This window comes from Gadus macrocephalus, chromosome 23 (genome assembly GCF_031168955.1).
Source record: "Gadus macrocephalus chromosome 23, ASM3116895v1".
Classification (NCBI taxonomy): domain Eukaryota; kingdom Metazoa; phylum Chordata; class Actinopteri; order Gadiformes; family Gadidae; genus Gadus; species Gadus macrocephalus.
The window spans coordinates 14,487,119-14,505,642 of NC_082404.1; the positions used below are offsets into that span (position 1 = coordinate 14,487,119).

Below are 18,524 nucleotides of genomic sequence, written 5' to 3' on the forward strand. Positions count from 1 at the left end.
GAATCTGTAAACAAACTGAGGGTAGTAGTGGTATCTTCTACTGAAGCACAGTACACTTATATCCTTCCTTTCTTGGAATTTATTTTCTAATATTGATTGCCATCATTGATACACGTGAATACACAAAACACAGCTGTGAGGAGTGATATTTATTAACATGTTTTAATATCGGGTTTTTTCATGAACAACATTAAGCCTAACCATTCTCTTTTGAATAAGATGGACAAACATGACAATCAAAAATCAAAACAAATTTACATATTAAAGTCGACTCCAGGAATGCAAAGTAAACTCACCTTCTTTTTGGCTTGGCTGAAGCCGGTAGAAACACTGACAAGACAGGCAAACACACAGACAGACAGGCAAACACACAGACGGACAGGCAAACACAGACAGACAGGCAAACACACAGACAGACAGGCAAACACACAGACAGACAGGCAAACACACAGACAGACAGGCAAACACACAGACAGACAGGCAAACACACAGACAGACAGGCAAACACACAGACAGACAGGCAAACACACAGACAGACCGACAGATACACTGACAGACAGACACACTGAGCCTCACGGCTAGTAGAACTTGAGAAAACCACAACATGACCACCAGTATTTGGTGTCAAAAACATCCCAGGTTTGTTTTCAACACGTAAAGGGATTTTAAACTCAACCCAGTGAGGGAATCTGTTCAGGTCCTGATGGAGCTGCCTGGGGACAGCAGGAGGCCAGTGAAGGCACCGCTTGGTAACAGACGAGCCAACGTCCGAAGTTCTTACCGTCGCTATGGACTCAACCCTGTATGGGAGCTTGAGTCCAACTACGAAGATTCAAAGACGAATTTCTTCTGTTATTTTCATCTCATTGTCTCTTGATGTCCCAGATATGAACTGTCTGTTTTCAAGCTGATCCTTAATAGTACCCATCATGCATTTTGGGCAGCTTAGATCAATGTTTATACATAGACACCTGCAACATGACTGCATTACAACATCATAACAGCATCACTAGATGGCAGCAAACCCCAACATGTGGGTTAGTAGGGTTAGTTACTAGGGTTAGGGTTAGTGGCTGTTGAAGTACAAACAAAAAAAAAACCTTTACTTTACATGACGAAAGTGCAGGAGAAGGAAATTTGTTTAGACGATGTGTGTTGAATTGCAGTAGAACACTGAGTTAATAGCACTAAATGAATGAGCAAGAAGCATGCAAGCTTTAGAGACTCACTTTCTTTACAGGACTGCTAGTAACAGGCAACCAAACAGACAGCCAGGGCAGCACTGTCTGGCCAAACACATTCAACACAGGACTTTAAACTACATTTCTACTACTATAAGGACAAATTGAACTTTTGGGAGACTTCACAGCTATTAAGCACAATATGGTTTAAACATGTGCGATGAAAGAGCAACAAAGCGCCTTTAAAGTGGTTCCCCTTCCATGTACAGCTGTTTCTTATATTTATTGTTGTTAGACATGAAACAGCTGGGCTGAATGCCTGTTCAAAAGTAAAGGGTTTCCATCTTCCAAAAACAGACGGACCAGAACAAAATACTAGAACACATTTCTTTGATCACCAAGACGACGTGTCCCAAACGTCCGAATGAAAGTCACCGGTTCGGCTCCTTGTGTTCTCTGCCTTCCCTCCGCCATCATTGCTAGGAGAGGCCACACAGAGTCCAGTATTTCAGTGGCCTCCTTCATCCAACGTCCTCTCAGGAAGACGTCACTCACAGTTCCTCACCCCTACGGCCCAGGGTCAAGGCAGGTTCAAAGTTCAAAAGCTGGGAAGCGGGAGTCTCCCGGCATGGCCATCTCTGACAGGTAGTGGATGGCTCCAGCCATACCTAGACCAGATGAGAGCTTGTTACTCCGACTTACTTAAACCGGCCCCCTGTCCCCTTTCTACTGCTGCCTTTCACTCCCTTCAAACAGAGAGTAGGGTCTGTGTTGATGTGGTTATTCATTGTCTTGGTGGAGGTACCTCCAAACAGAAGTGTCTGTGTGGGTGTAGTTATTCATTGTCTGGGTGGAGGTACCTTCAAACAGAGAGTAGGGTCTGTGTGGGTGTAGTTATTCATTGTCTGGGTGGAGGTACCTTCAAACAGAGAGTAGGGTCTGTGTGGGTGTAGTTATTCATTGTCTGGGTGGAGGTACCTTCAAACAGAGAGTAGGGTCTGTGTGGGTGTAGTTATTCATTGTCTGGGTGGAGATACCTCCAAACAGTAATGTCTGTGGGTTTAGTTATTCATTGGCTGGGTGGAGATACTTTCAAACAGTAGTGTCTGTGTGGGTGTAGTTATCGTTGGTTCGATGGAGGTACAATCAAACAGTATTGCCTGTGTGGGTGTAGTTATTGATTGGCTGGGTGGAGATACCTTCAAACAGAGAGTAGGGCCGGTCAGGGATGCGACAGCCGTGGGTCCCGTAGTCTAAACACCACTCAGCAAACTGGAGGGAGAATGACGAACAGTATATTAGAAGGTATGAACAACTAGTGGTCAAAATCAGTTAAAGTAGCCTTTAGTTACAAGTGGTCCTCTGCAACACACACAACCCAAGAGAAAGAGAGGCAGAGGAACTAGAGGCGAGACCCCACAACACAAGAGAAAGAGAGGCAGAGGAACTAGAGGCGAGACCCCACAACCCAAGAGAAAGAGAGGCAGAGGAACTAGAGGCGAGACCCCACAACACAAGAGAAAGAGAGGCAGAGGAACTAGAGGCTAGACCCCACAACACAAGAGAAAGAGAGGCAGAGGAACTAGAGGCTAGACCCCACAACACAAGAGAAAGCGAGGCAGAGGAACCAGAGGCCGGGAGGTCACCTTGCAGGCCCTGTAGAGGTACTTCTTCTCCCGGGTGGTGCGGTACAGAGAGAGGAAGGCGTAGCCATTCCCCGCCGTGCCGTGGCAGATCCCGTAGCCCTTCCTCAGCAGCCCGCGCTGCCAGATCACCTCGCCGCAGTCCACCGCCTCCTTCAGGTACTTCTCCTCCTTAAACAGCTGGAGAAGAAGAGACAGACACGGGGAGGGGTTCGTCACGAGGAAGCAGACCTGCAACATCCTGGAGCAGGAAGGTCAAATGTTAGACCTTTGAGGAGCCTTGACTGCATCCACTGGTTTAAATACCATCGCCTCTCACCTGGTAGGCCATGAGTAGCAACATGTGTTAATACCATCGTCTCTCACCTGGTACGCCATGAGCAGCATGGGCACGACGCCAGGCGCACCGTGGCACCAGTGGACCAGGCGGTCGCTCTCGTTGCTGAGCGACGACGGGTAGTTGCCCGAGCGGAACCTCTTGTGGCGGAGGCAGTCGACGCTGGGCCGGACCACGCCCGCCAGGACGTCGGCTGGCACCCGCGCCCCTGGCTGTGAGAGGGGTGTGTGTGTGTGTGTGTGTGTGTGTGTGTGTGTGTGTGTGTGTGTGTGTGTGTGTGTGTGTGTGTGTGTGTGTGTGTGTGTGTGTGTGTGTGTGTGTGTGTGTGGGTGTGTGTGTGTGTGTGTGGGGAATAAAGTGAGAATATTCGTACAAAGTTTTCATTTGTTCCATGAAATACATATATATACCAATATAATCCCAATACATTTTTACAGGCACTCCCGGCCTCCATGTGGCCTGCTGGTGGTGGATGATGGATGAAGGGATTGTTAAAAATAGATTTATAAATATAGACATCCATCTTAACAGTATGTAAATATAAAAAGGTATGAATTCTGTGAACTAAATACAAAGCTTGAAAAGGAAAGTGTTGTGAAGAAACCTCTCTGGCCGGAGAGTTGATACCCTGTCTTATTGGTGCCTCCGGCGTTACTTGCCGAGTGTGTTAAAGCTCTAGTCTGCCCCGTTTCAGAGTTATTTACCATTTAATTATCTGCTGTGCATGCGCCAATAGAAGTGTGAATAAACACGGGGACATTTGCAAAAGTGACATTGGGTGTTCTTCTGAGTCCAGACATCCAACAAATCTGCAGCTCGTTTCCTTGGAAACAGTAAGATCAAATCATTATTTCTGTCCTTGTTCTAATCAGCCGTTCTGGTCTACAGAATGTTCAGAATGTTCCGCAGCGAGGTACTTAGCGAGTGTAGCAGAACCAAAAGCCGTCCACAAAAGAATAGAAGGGAAGCCGAAAACACTGTCCTGAAAGACTGACTAATAGGAGAGAGCGGTTGAAGGCTGCATGCAGTTTGACGAAAGGTCACGACCCGACGTACATCATCTCCAATAACCCCCCCCAGAGCTTTGAGAGGTTCTGACCTGCAGGAGCATGTAGAAGATGCCGGCCAGCCCGTGGGCCGCGCCCACATACTGTTTGCCGTGCCACTCGTACAGCAGGGGGCATCGCTCCGCCTTCTTCTGCCCCGCCGACAGCTTTTGCCCCGACTCCAGGATGGCCGACACCACCTGGGTAGCAAACGGTTTAACCACTGGATCACCGTGGCGACCACTAGATCACCATACGGTGACCACTAGATCCCCATGGGCGACCACTAGATCACCATGGGCGACCACTAGATCACCATGGGCGACCACTAGGTCACCATGGGCGACCACTAGATCACCATGGTCGACCACTAGATCACCATGGTCGACCACTAGATCACCGTAGCGACCACTAGATCACCATGGGCAACCACTAGATCACCATGGGCGACCACTAGATCACCATGGGCGACCACTAGATCACCATGGGCGACCACTAGGTCACCATGGGCGACCACTAGATCACCATGGGTGACCAATAGATCCCCGTGGCGACCACTAGACCCCCGTGGGCGACCACCAGATCCCGTTCCCCCTGCAGTGTGTGTGCAGACGTCACCTGGCTGATGGGGCCCTCGTCCACCGTGCCGGCCCCCAGCTCCTTGTTGACGTAGAGCAGGGCGTAGAGGTACCCCACCCGGCCGTAGAGGAGCTCGTCAGGGAGCTCCGAGTCCGGACCCACCACCGCTGGGTGCAGGAGGAGCAGCCTGACACACACACACACACACACACACACACACACACACACACACACACACACACACACACACACACACACACACACACACACACACACACACACACACACACACACACACACACACACACACACACACACACACACACACACACACACACACACACGATTTGCAAAAGGTGCAGCTTTCCATCCACACAGGCAGACCCGCTCTAAAATAGTGGACTTTTTGGACCACTGGCCGGCATCAGAATGCCCTTGAGGATTTTAACCAACAACTCTAAGGCTGGCGATGGCCCAGGCTTCCTGAGCACCAAGCTTTGAGTGCACAGTAACGAACGCTGTGCACTTAATACTGATAGGCTTGTTGTCTCTCTTCAGTTTGACCAAAGCTAATAACCAATAAGAGCCCCTCCTGTCTGTGGCCTTCTAGGGGGTTCTCCTCCCGTCACTGGAATGTTACTTCCACGTCCAGTGGAGAGTTCTGCTACCTACCGATGTTAAAGAGGACCTATTATACTACTTTACTGGTCTTAATTTCTTATTAATGACTCCTATAGCGCAACCTGACACGAATCACAGCACAAAAAACGATGTAGATTTTCGGGAAACTCTTCCTCTCATCTGGGCGCTTTCAGCATTCTCTGTCAACGCTCGGTTTCGTCCTCCTCCGCCCCCTCGCCCCCCTCCTGCCAACCCAACTCCGTTGTGATTGGTAACCTTCCTTGAAGCGCGCGCGCGGGCAGATTTGACCAGGCATATGGGGGCGTGGCAGTAGTGCCTCTACGTAGATGATTTCCCGGAAATATGAATAAGATAAATGCAAACGTTGTCCCGAGTGTTTAGCGCTCTGCACAGCCACCCCAGACTGTCAGCAGGGAACACGTCAAAATACATGTACATCATTATTTGACACTTTAGTATGGTTAAACATGACTATCAATCATTATAACAACGTTTATAGGTCATAAAAGTCGAAAAAGCATAATAGGTCCCCTTTAATGATATAGGGGTGGTGTTACTGATTTAGGAGTGTTGCTAATGATTTAGAAGTGATGCTACTCATTTAGGAGCAATGTTCCGGAACCAATTCAGGAGCAATGTTACAGATTTAGGAGCGATGTTCCTGATTTAGGAGCGATGTTCCTGATTTAGGAGCGATGTCACTTATTCAGGAGCGATATTACTGATTTAGCAACAATGTCACTGATTTATGAGCGATGTCACTGATTTAGGAGCGATGTCACTGATTTAGGAGCGATGTCACTGATTTAGGAGCGATGTTCCAGTACTGATTTAGGAGTGATGTTACTGATTTAGGAGCGATTTTCCGGTACTGATTTAGGATAGAGGACACTGATTCAGGAGCGATATTACTGATTTAGCAACAATGTTACTGATTTAGGATCGATGTCACTGATTCAGGAGCGATATTACTGATTTAGCAACGATGTTACGGATTTAGGAGTAATGTTACTGATTTAGGAGCTATCTTACCAATTTAGGAGAGCTGTCCGGTACTGATTTAGCAGCGATGTTCCGGTACTGATTTAGGAGAGGTTTTCCGGTACTGATTTAAGAGCGATGCTACTGATTTAGGAGCGATGTTCCGCTACTGATTTAGGAGCAATGTCCGGTACTGATTTGAAGCGATATCCGGGACTGATTAAGGAGCGATGTCCGGGACGGATTTAGGAGCGATGTCCGGGACGGATTTAGGAGCGATGTCCGGTACTGATTTAGGAGTGATACCCAGAACTGATTTAGGATTGATGTTACTGATTTAGGAGCAATGTTACTGAGTTAGGAGCGATGTCCAGTACTGATTTAGGAGCGATGTTACTGATTTAGGGGTGAATCTGTTACTGATTTAGGAGCTATGTCCAGTACTGTATCAGGAGCGATGTCCAGTACTGATTTAGGAGCGATGTTACTGATTTAGGGGTGAATCTGTTACTGATTTAGGAACTATGTCCAGTACTGTATTAGGAGCGATGTCCGGTACTGATTTAGGAGCGATGTTACTGATTTAGGGGTGAATCTGTTACTGATTTAGGAGCTATGTCCAGTACTGATTTAGGAGCGATGTTACTGATTTAGGAGCGATGTCACTGATTCAGGAGCGATGTCACTGATTTAGGAGCGATGTCACTGATTTAGGAGCGATGTCACTGATTTAGGAGCGATGTCACTGATTCAGGAGCGATGTCACTGATTCAGGAGCGATGTCACTGATTCAGGAGCGATGTTACTGATTCAGGAGCGATGTCACTGATTCAGGAGCGATGTCACTGATTCAGGAGCGATGTCACTGATTCAGGAGCGATGTCACTGATTCAGGAGCGATGTTACTGATTCAGGAGCGATGTCACTGATTCAGGAGCGATGTTACTGATTCAGGAGCGATGTTACTGATTCAGGAGCGATGTTACTGATTCAGGAGCGATGTCACTGATTCAGGAGCGATGTTACTGATTCAGGAACGATGTCCGGTACTGTTTTAGGAGCGATGTCCGGTACTGATTTAGGAGCGATGTCCGGTACTGATTCAGGAGCGATGTCACTGATTCAGGAGCGATGTTACTGATTTAGGAGCGATGTTACTGATTCAGGAGCGATGTCCGGTACTGATTTAGGAGCGATGTTACTGATTCAGGAGCGATGTCCGGTACTGATTTAGGAGCGATGTTACTGATTCAGGAGCGATGTCCTGGCATGGCGCTCTGCCACCTACTTGGTGATGCACTGCTTGCTGTCCTCTGTGTGGTTCAGCCGTTGGTAGACCACCGCCCCAACGGCCAGGGGTCCGGCGTCGCCACACAGGAAGGTCACCTTGCGGCCGTTGAGGTTCCTCAGGCTCCTCTTCACATAGTCTAGCGCCCTCTGCAGGTGGGAGGCCTCACCGGACACCCGATGCAACTGCAGGTAGAGCAGGGCAATACCTGTGGTGAGAATAGATACAGACAAGACACAGATGTCATCAAGAAGAGCCATTCGAAGGATCCTACTGCAGGGGAGGAGACCAGTATAAGTACCTAGGAGGCGTGTAGCTGCGACATTGCTTCAAATAGTTTGCCAGGTGTTGATGAGCAGGTGGTGAGCCTCACCTGTCCATCCAGTGTAGGTGGAGCAGTCATGGGGGTCTGCGGTCTTGAGGCCCTCCTCCATCTGCTCCAGCAGATCCGTCATCTTGTTGTGCACCTTCTTCTGGAACGCAGCACTGACCTGCACATCGGGTTCAAACCGTTAAACTTTTATTCAGATCAGGCTGTAGCCTAACCCTAGCTATAGTATGTAAGCTCTGTTGGTTCTGTTGGTTAGCTAAAGCATGTTAGCTCTGTTGGTTAGCTAAAGCATGTTAGCTTTGTTGGTTAGCTAAAGCATGTTAGCTATGTTGGTTAGCTAAAGCATGTTAGCTCTGTTGGTTAGCTAAAGAATGTTAGCTCTGTTGGTTAGCTAAAGTATGTTAGCTCTGTTGGTTCGCTATAGCATGTTAGCCCTGTTGGATAGCTATCGCACATTAGCTCTGTTGGGTAGCTATAGAATGTTTGCTCTGTTGGGTAGCTATAGAATGTGAGCTATTTTGGGTAGCTATAGCAGCACTATTATAATAATAATAATAATTAATAATTGTTTTAATGATCATTCTCACCTCTCCGTCGGCGTCCAGCGGCTCTCTGGACCCCCCGTCGGCTTCGGGGTCGGAGGTTGCGACCCCCGTGGGGGCCCAGTCAGGACAGCGGTTCAGGAAGTAGCGCTCCTCCATGTCGCCATCTGTCGCCGACAGTAGCTTCAGCTTGGACACGTGATCGCCCATGTCGACGGCGGCCCGCCCGGGACAAGAAGACCCGCCGCGCTGAACGAGATGAACCCATGATGGGTGACCAGGAGATTAAACCATGAAGTGAGACCAAGAGGTGAAACCATGAAGTGAGACCATGAGGTGAAACTATGATAGAGAAGACACCATATGAAGTGAGACCATGAGAGAGATGAAACCATGAGAGAGATTAAACCAGGCGGAGAAACCAGGAGGTGAGCACTTGGTTTGCTGCAGATGCAGCCGAACCCTCAATAAAACATCAGATCTGTTGAACAGATCCAGATCAATGTGGATCGACCGGACAGCACGGATCATAATACACACCACACAATGAGATGCAGCTAGTGTGTCGCCAATTAGTACGGCAGTCTTTGGTTCATGAACAACGACATGGAGACTGAATGAGAAGAAGAGTGAGAGGAGACAGAAGGCGTTTGTCCATCGGGGCTCACCGGAGGGTTGGAGCCCGGAGCTCACCGGAGGGGTGGAGGAGCTCACTGGAGGGTTGGACCCCGGAGCTCACCGGAGGTTTGGAGGATCTCTAAGCTCCGCAGCGTCAGCCGAGCCGCTCCTCCATCACTCCATCTCCGCTCGCTGTTCTCTCACAACGAAACCCTGCAGCCCCTCGTCCGTCGTCCGCTCCAAGAGGACCTATAAAGACAAGAGGTCCTGTGTGGAGATCCTATCGAGAGGACCTATAGAGAGGTCCTGAATTGAGGTCCGGTTCTAGAGAGGACCTGTCCTGTATACAGATACTATAGAGACGACCTATGGAGAGGTTCTGTATAGAGCTCTGGTTCTATCGAGAGGAGAGAGGTCCTGTATAGAGGTCCGGTCCGAGAGAGGACCTATAAGAAGGTCCTGTATAGGATCCGCTTCTATTGAGAGGACCTGGAATTGGTCCTGTATACTAGGTCCGGTCCGATAGAGAGGTCCTGTATAGAGCTCTGATCATATCGAGAGGACCTAGGTCCCGTATATAGAGGTCCGGTCCTGGAGAGAGAATAGAGAGGTCCTGTATAGAGGTCCGGTCCTATCGATAGGATCCAGGATCCTGGGTCGTGTTCCTCTGCGCTGTCATGGCTTATTTTTTACGCACAACCAATACAACGAAATATACTCCCCCGCCGCCGTAACTCACACACTCAAATGCACGCACGCACGCCCGCACACACACACGCACACACACACGCACACGCGCACGCACGCACACACACACACACACACACACACACACACACCATCTGTTCGGACTATGATTCCCATTTCTAAGAATCGAGTCAGCTGGTGGGGATGCAGAGCAGCCTGTGTGTGTGTGTGTGTGTGTGTGTTTATCTGTTTAATGCTCAATCATTTCCGACAGGTTCGGATTAAGCACCACATCCATCCTCTGTCAGCTCGTTTTTGTTGTTTTACAGAGAGACCATGTTTCTCCGATGCCTTGCTCATTGGACCCCCCCCCCCCCCCCCCCACCCCAAGCACTGCCCCCCCCCCCCCCCCCCCCCCCGTCCAGCACTGGACCACATGGATGACAAGGTTTGTGAAAGCCGTCATCACTTCTTCAAGTTCCAGTTTCAGTCTCGTATTGTCAGACATAACCAGAGTCAGACTGCATCACTAAGGACATAATGTAGGAACATACTATTTTTCTAATGTCAGATTTCATCTTCTTGTAATTGCAATAAAGCTTGATTACCATCCTGTGTCGTGAATAAAGTGCTATCAATGTTGCCCTCTACTGGTGGAAAGACGTAGCTATTTGGCAGGATTCTGATCTTTACTGAGTTTGATCAAATAAATTAAGCTTGTTTGAATAAATATTTAATTTGTTTTGTTGGGATTAACTCAGGTACATCTTGCTTGGCTTTTGGTGGACAAATAAAGGAAGGTATAAAACTAATGCTATTCAATTACATTACTGGATATTGGAGTATGAGTGTGACAGTTGGCCTGGAAACGACCCAGGGATCTCGATTGAAACTATGACGGATGTGACTGATTCAATGTTGCACGTATCATCACGTTTTATTTCCATTATTTTTTCTTATGGCTGTTTGCTGAACAAGTCTTCATGCCGACGAGACAAGTAAGTGACACAATTCTTTATGAAACTCTTAGCTTCTTTATTCAAACCATTTGCTACTCCAGCTTGATCAGAAATTAACAAGGTATCGGCCCTCTATGTCCTATGTCTTCCCTCGGTCTGAACACACTATATATGGTGTAGTTCAGGTTATAATATGGTAGAAGTAGTAAAGGGTTGGGCACAGTAGCTGAGAATGCATCTACTTTCCCTCCTGCCTCATTTGTATTTATTATTTTAAACAAAGGAACATTTGACACAAGGCATTTATACCGGGACTCAGTGGGGCAGAGACTCAGCAAGAACTCACTTTACAGACCGAGTACAGAACATCAGTACACACCGTCAGTACAGACTGGGTACAGACCGTCAGTACAGACTGAGTACAGACCGTCACTACAGACTGAGTTCAGACCGTCAATACAGACTGAGTTCAGACCGTCATATCCGACCGTCAATACAGACTGAGTTCAGACCGTCAGTACAGGTCGAGTGCAGACCATCAGTGCAGAATGAGTACAGACCATCAGTACAGACTGATAAAGACCGTCAGTACGAGTAGAACGTCAGCACAGACTGAGTACAGACCGTCAGTACAGACAGCTTAGTAAGAACAGAAGCAGCAAACTGCGTGAACACAAACACAATACAAGGCCTTCTGACATTTAAGTACCATGACAAAAGTTTTATTCTCTTACATTTTTTAAGCATTTCATAGAAACAAAAATCAAACCAAAAAAGTATAAATTGCAAAGTTGGAGTAAACAAATTGAGAAAATATTTACAGTGAGGTAAAACGCATTGGTCTTAAAGGAGGCATCTTCTTTTCATTTTGATGACCTTTTAGTTTGTTCATTTTCAGCCTTTAAAGCAAGTGATGCAGACTTCAATACAGAAACACGATCACATGCGGTTTTGTCCTTCAGGGTGGAATAGGAAAAGAAAAGCAGAGTTCTGCCAAATGAAAGGAGTTAGTCTGGTTGCTAAGCAGCCTCTCAAGGAAGCAGACGTTTATACTGGTCGCTCTGCAGAGCCCTTCAGTGACCCAAACCAATCAACACAACCTTGACTAAGCCTGCTTAGAAGTTAGCCAACTCTAAAACCCTCAACACTGAACCTAATTTACACACATTTTAAAAATTGCATCTCATTTACTTATTTTTTTCTTGGATATTTAACTTTTCATACAAACTTTGGTAATCATTCTGTCACATAATTCATATCCAATCAGGAACAGGAATTGCAAGGCTACAGCTTGTGCTCTTCCTGTTCTCCTCAATACCATAGGAGAGCCACAAAACCGCGCTGGGGCGTGTCTGCCGTCACTGGGCACAAAGGTCTCCTAACCAGTCTCCTAGCTGCTCCCCCCGGGTTGTGACTCACGCTGCCCCCATGACGATACGGTCACAGTGAGTGGATCGTGTTAGCATAGGTAGATCATCTGACCGGCGGGATCCTATAGGGCCGGCTGAGGATTTGCATAAGACACCGTTGGGGGGTGCATATGTTCATCGTTATTGCATATCCAACAAGTGCTGTAGCTGTGCTGTGTTCTAACCCTCACCCTTTGGGGTGGAACCCTGGCTCAGCTGGAGGAGACACTGACACGTGTTCCAATACACCCACAGCTGCTCCTGGACCTGTTGTGTCGCTAAGAGCGAGGGGAGCACTAGTGGTACACTTTGTCCACGCAGTCTGCATCTGCTTGCGTTGAGAAGTAACGAAAGACTAAAGGCGGCCTTGGTCACTACACAGATGACAAAATGCTTGCATTTCCTACCTAGGTTTGAGTCACAGAAGGGCACAGATATTTAACGCTTACAGCAGACAAAGAACCAGATAAGAATTTGGGTGGTAATCTTCTTCACGTTGTGGGCATAGCTAATTACTTCTACCTTTCAATTAAAGTGGATTTGCTTTGGGGAACCAGAGTCTTATAGAGTATTGGCCCTTTTAAGTGAGTAGAAAATTCAACAAAAAAATACTATTTTATATTCTATTAAAATGTCATCTCGCTTGAGAACCAAGTTCAATGACAAAGGCATTAACCACGTATAAAGAAACATTCCCCCTAAACACCTGAATCTGGACCATATCTAAGCATGTTCATATGAAGGAACCAAATGAAAACAATATTTAATTAATAAATACATGTGCTTTTTAAATTAAGAAATTAATAAAACATGTGATTGCAAATGCTTTTTTCTTCCTAAATTCTCTATATTTTTTGTAATTGTTTTGTCCAATTTAATTATGTTCAATAAATGTTGTTTTAACTCATTGGCGGTTGTATTTCTATGATAAGGAATTCATCTATTTATCAATTCCCGCTGTATGTCCGCTCTTCACTTGACTTCAGTATTTCTTTGTGACGGTGGAAGCAGATTTCTGCTGGTCAGTAAACCAGCGATGAGTCCATCTGCTGAACGGACGTTCATGTGCAGACCTCTGCTTTCCTCGCTCTATTGGATTCCTACTGAAGACCGTTTCTCCACTAGGGAGAAGGTACCTCTGAAGAACCTTTAAGCGTACAGACTCCAGTGGAGCTCATCACTGGCTTCTCTCTTATGCGTCACAAAGAACTATGGAAATGAATGAATGCAAATATACAGAGTGTGGAAACAAAGAAATAGGGCTGGTAAACACACAGAATACTGAGCGAAACATACTCGAATAATTGCTATAATTGGGAATAAAAAAAATACAGAAACCATCAGATCATGAGAACAACTTTTCACTTCTGACATGTATTCAGATATTTCTTAATTTCGTTCACACATTTCTATATGCATTTATTGACTTAAAAGGTTGTTATGCTTGGTCCTTTAAAGAGTAACCGAAGACTGAACTAATACTACTTCATTTGTTGATTGGTTAGTCACAAGGCTGGAGCCGAGTTTGGTTCTGAAGGGCTCAACTGGAGCGCTCTGGGTCCAGGTCACGGTCTAGAGTGGCCATGACCTGGACCTCAGCAAGGGCTCAGCGGTCTGGAGCTCTAGTCTAACCTGGGGGACCCGGGGTCGAGACCTGGACCTCCGGGAGGGCTGAAGGAGAACAAAGCAGATTATTCCATAATGTGACCAGAAGAGGAAATCATATGCGGTGTATAAAACCAGAGTCAGAAGTCTTTTTACAAGTGAAGAAAGTAAAGAGGAAGGCTGCTGGTGATCATTAAGACAGAATGAACAGGTGTCCTGGTGGAGGCGAACCAGGGGAGGTGCTGTTGAGTTGAGCTTTTGTTGTTGTTAATGTCCCAGAGTATGACTTGTCTAGCAGAACATGAACACCACACAGTCCAATCAAGAACTGTAGCTGAATGAATGTTGATAGTCTACTGTCCCCCCCCCCCCCCCCATCTTGGGACCCTGAAGGCTTGGATAGGGTGAACCCAGACCCCTGGGCTGGGGTTAGGGTCAGGGTTGGAGTGGGGGTTAGGGTCAGGGTTCAGTAGAGGCAATGAATGAACCCTCTTTTGCTTTGAGATAGCAGCAAACGATTGACGATTCTCTTCTCTTTTATATCAAACCGGTTTAAAACCGTAGACCCCCCTTCCCACCCAACACACGTAGAAGTTCCTTCCATGGGAAAACAACATTTGTGAAAGTTCAATTTCTATACAGGTGTATATGGCACAGAAATTCATTTTTTTTGTTTTGATGCACTTGTGGAGAGTTTGCTGTGGTTGATTATTCAATCACACAGACTATTTTGATAACTTTCATACAAAACAGGCTTTCAAAATGGAGGACTATTATGGGCTCCAGTCGATACAAAAGTGAACTTGAGGAGCCACAGAATAGCGACATGGCACAGATTGAAGTCAGGCAATGAGGATATGTACTGTACATCCGACCGGAGCTGGCCCCCTCCTCAGCAGGACGGCCAGACTCCATAGCAGCACATCAATACATTGTCTAAAACCAAAGAAGAAGAAGAAAATAAAGACAAACTTAGCTAGTTAGCTAGATAACTAGTCGACCAGGTCCATAGGGCCACGCATCTAAACCGTGAAGTGCACTTGCTGAATAACCAGATATTCTTTCAAGTGACATTTGAAGAAGGACCAAACTCACAGGCCGTGTGTCAGTATTCCAAGTAGTTGTTATTTAAATGTTATTTGACGGGCTTGAACTGGTTTAGCTGTGTGGCAGTATGACCCCGAGACAATAAATAAGACTGTGCTACATATCATTTTTTGTCCTTAAGATTATATATGATCAGTTTTAAACAAAGTACCGGTAATCATTCATATATATGTTTTACAGAAGAAACAAAAGCATATTTTGTTGGTCCCTTAAGGCTTGCAAAGCTGAAATGACAAAGTTGCAGTATTCTCTTTTGTTTTTGCGGTGGCATCTTCAGAAATGTACATTCTAGTAGAAAAAGATCTTGCCGTTAAAAGGACAAAACATAAATCAACTAAACCACGTTACTCCAAATCAATGGAAAAACCTATGGCTTAGTAAATATCCACTTGCTATATTTAAAACGAATGTACATCACTCCAAGTTTTTTTTAAGTTTTGATTATCATTTGATAAAAGTTAATGCTTGAAAACAACATGCCTGCCCCCCCCCCCCCCCATTTTGTAAACAACGGCACCAATGCGGTCGAGACCAAAGCGGCTGTTTGCTCGGCCCCTGACGGAGGAGCTGGGGCCCCCTGGGGACCACAGGATGAGCTGCTGCTGAGGTGCAGGCTGGCTGAGGCGCAGGCTGGCTGATGGCACCAGGGAGAGGGCTCAGGTCGAGTTTGGCGTGCACGTGTGTACGTGTGTGTGTGTGTGTGTGTGTGTGTGTGTGTGTGTCTGCGTGCGTCACTCCTCCGCCAGCCCCTCTAGTCTGGGGCCGGTGTGCATAGTGTGAGGCCAGCAGAATGATGGGAGCTCCTCAGCGACCCCTAGAGGCCGTCGCTGCTCAGAGCACATGCGCACCACACGCACACCACGGTGTGGACACACACACACACCACAGACACACACAGTCTCCTACCGCACGCTGGAGGTGGACGAGCTGTCAGTTAAAGCTGTGGCACTCGAAGGGTAGCCTGGAAGGCATGGCGGCAGCGGTCCCCTGTTGTTCTGTTGTCATCTAGTGTTATAGTTCTATCGTCATCTCGTGTCGTATTTCTATTGTCACCTGTGTTGCAGTTCTATTGTCATCTAATGTTGTAGTTCTGTTGTCACCTGTGTTGTAGTTCTTTTGTCATTTAGTGTTGTAGTCCTGTTGTCCTCTCGTGTTGTATTTCTTTTGTCATCTCGTGTTGTAGTTCTATGTTGTCGTTATCTCGGTTTGTAGTTCTATTGTGGTTGTCCGCTTGTGTTGTATAGCATAAATCATTAGTTTGCATATGTTGCAGCATGTTAGCGGAGAATGAATGAGATGCTGTCCAAAACAAAAATTCCAAATGTAGCTAAGAAATTGAGACACACAAATAATGACAAAATAAAATGCTGAGGAATCGGATACTCTGTCATAGAAAGAAATGATATGAACTGACCCGTCTTGCCGGTAATACTGATGGCGGTTCAGAAAACAAGAGGGACAGCAAGGGGGCGTCGCCACACAGAACACCAGCCTCCCAGGAGGGGACAACACTGGCAGAGGGGACACCAGTGGAGCACACCAGTGGCAGAGGGGGGCACCACTGGGAGGAGCTCTGCTGCCCATGCTGATGAAGGGCTGCTGAGTGACGTCAGCAGCATGAGGAGAGAGCAGGCCTCCCTCGTGTCTCTGTGGTGGACTGGCTCTCAGGCCGGAGCACCATTGGTTGGGTCTCTGTTGGACCCTCCCAGACCTGGTTTACCGGGACCTCCCCAGAGCGCGGAGGAGAGCGGGGGTCTGGCCTTCACTCCCTCACAAGCTTTCAGGATGAGTCCTCCAGCCTATCCATTGTGCCCACGCCCCAGTGGTCCGCGTAGGCTGGGGGGGCCCACACCAGAGTGTGTGCGTGTGTGTGTGTGTGTGTGTGTGTGTGTGTGTGTGTGTGTGTGTGTGTGTGTGTGTGTGTGTGTGTGTGTGTGTGTGTGTGTGTGTGTGTGTGTGTGTGTGTGTGTGTGTGTGTGTTGACGGGTGCTGTGTGGCTACTCAAAAATGAAACCAAAACCAAAAAATGAAGGAAATATACATACACATATACTCCTGCCCAGTAAAGAAAGAAAAAGGTAATCTCCCGGGCAGGGACAGGTTGATAATGATAATATAAGACATTGCTTTGAATAATAAAAACAACAGGGGGGTATGTGTGTGCGGCTCTACATCTTGATGCCCTCCTGCTGGCTGAGCTGGGACAGCGTCTTCTTGATGCGCAGGGCCGTCAGGCGGGCCGCGCCGTTGGCGTACCAGCACTCACGCATGATCTTGGCCATCACCCTCAGGGCCTGTGGAGAGGAGGGAGTCCGCCGATCATCACCACGAAAGACCACCCGACACGTTACCATCACCATGAGAGACCACCCACCACCGATACCAACGATTAGACACAGCTTCTCCAGTATGACAAAGGTCCGAAGGGTTAGTCCTAACTAGGATTAACTAATTAGGGTTAACCCTAGCTAGTTAAATAGTGAGGGTTAACACCCAAACTAGTTAGGGCTAGTTAGAGCTTAGACTCCGGGTTAACCAGTTAGGGTTAACCCTAACTCTAAGGTCATCCCATGTCAATCCCTCTCTCTAGTCAGACACTCTTATGTATTATTTATCAAACAGCTTTTGGTCGGTGAGGTTGAATCTAAAAGAACAAGCCGCCCCAGATCTGGAGAAGGTTTTATCACCATTGAGTCTGTGTTAGTGGTTCTAGCCAATCGAATGCCAGACAGACAGGATGTTGATACAACCGCCCACTTGCCTGCTGTCCACTGCACATGAATAATACTACTATTTACATGAATTCTGAATGTGGTTAAAGCAACGTTCTCATAATTCGGTCTTGGCAGCAAACTCGACACTATGCAGTTCAGTGGAAAGCCGCAGAGGCAAGAGGCTGCTTCAACAGGCCGGGATCGTGTATGAGGAAGTCAGCAGAATCAACAAAAGAACTGCATTCTAAGCTCTGTGTGTGTGTGTGTGTGTGTGTGTGGATATGTATATATATGTTTGTGTGTGAGTGTGTGAATATATGTGTGTGTGTGTGTATGTATGTGTGTGTATATATATGTTTTTTTGTTTGTATATATGTTTGTATGTGTGTGTGTGTGTGTGTGTGTGTGTGTGTGTGTGTGTGTGTGTGTGTGTGTGTGTGTGTGTGTGTGTGTGTGTGTGTGTGTGTGTGTGTGTGTTGTGTGTGTGTGTGTCTTCCTCATCACATTTCCAATGTCTTCTTCTGATTCATCAAATAAAGAGATTTGTTTTCCAATGCCTGCACGTACACACGAACACACAAACCCTTGGGGATGTCCCACGGGATGCAATAGCGACACACAACCAGACAGGCTACAGGTTGAACAGGTTTGAACCAGACTAAACAACAGCTAGAAAAAAGTACTGAGGAAAAAGTCCTTAAGCCCACCAAACAGCAGAGCATACTTTATACTATACACTGTATACTACACATTATAGAGTACTATACAGTAACGATACTACGCAGTATACTAGATATTACACTGTATAGAATGCTATACAGTAACTATACTATATGCTACACTATATAGACTACT

At 46.9% G+C, this 18,524-nt stretch overlaps 2 protein-coding genes across 4 annotated transcripts in view; both read right to left on the reverse strand.

The window, feature by feature from the left end:
* Window positions 1-134: 134 nt before the first annotated feature.
* On the reverse strand, window positions 135-9,543 carry lancl2 (LanC lantibiotic synthetase component C-like 2 (bacterial)). Its single transcript, XM_060045041.1, has 10 exons — window positions 9,239-9,543; window positions 8,616-8,819; window positions 8,071-8,188; window positions 7,698-7,905; window positions 4,826-4,973; window positions 4,261-4,407; window positions 3,191-3,373; window positions 2,828-3,004; window positions 2,381-2,453; window positions 135-1,849 (listed from the first exon to the last, which is right to left on the reverse strand). Exons 2-10 carry the CDS (start codon window positions 8,778-8,780, stop codon window positions 1,773-1,775), a joined length of 1,296 nt encoding a protein of 431 aa, XP_059901024.1. The 5' UTR covers window positions 8,781-8,819; window positions 9,239-9,543; the 3' UTR covers window positions 135-1,772.
* A 1,983-nt stretch (window positions 9,544-11,526) lies between these two features.
* The window catches only part of tgfbr1b (transforming growth factor, beta receptor 1 b), a 30,417-nt gene continuing 23,419 nt past the window's right edge, over window positions 11,527-18,524 (reverse strand). For 2 of the 3 annotated variants that reach the window (XM_060045039.1, XM_060045040.1), the window contains exon 9: window positions 11,527-17,249. In XM_060045039.1, coding sequence (XP_059901022.1) covers window positions 17,124-17,249 — 126 coding nt within the window. In that variant the 3' untranslated portion in view covers window positions 11,527-17,123. The remainder of the gene's footprint in view (window positions 17,250-18,524) is intronic. The other variant, XR_009524320.1, reaches the window with a different exon arrangement.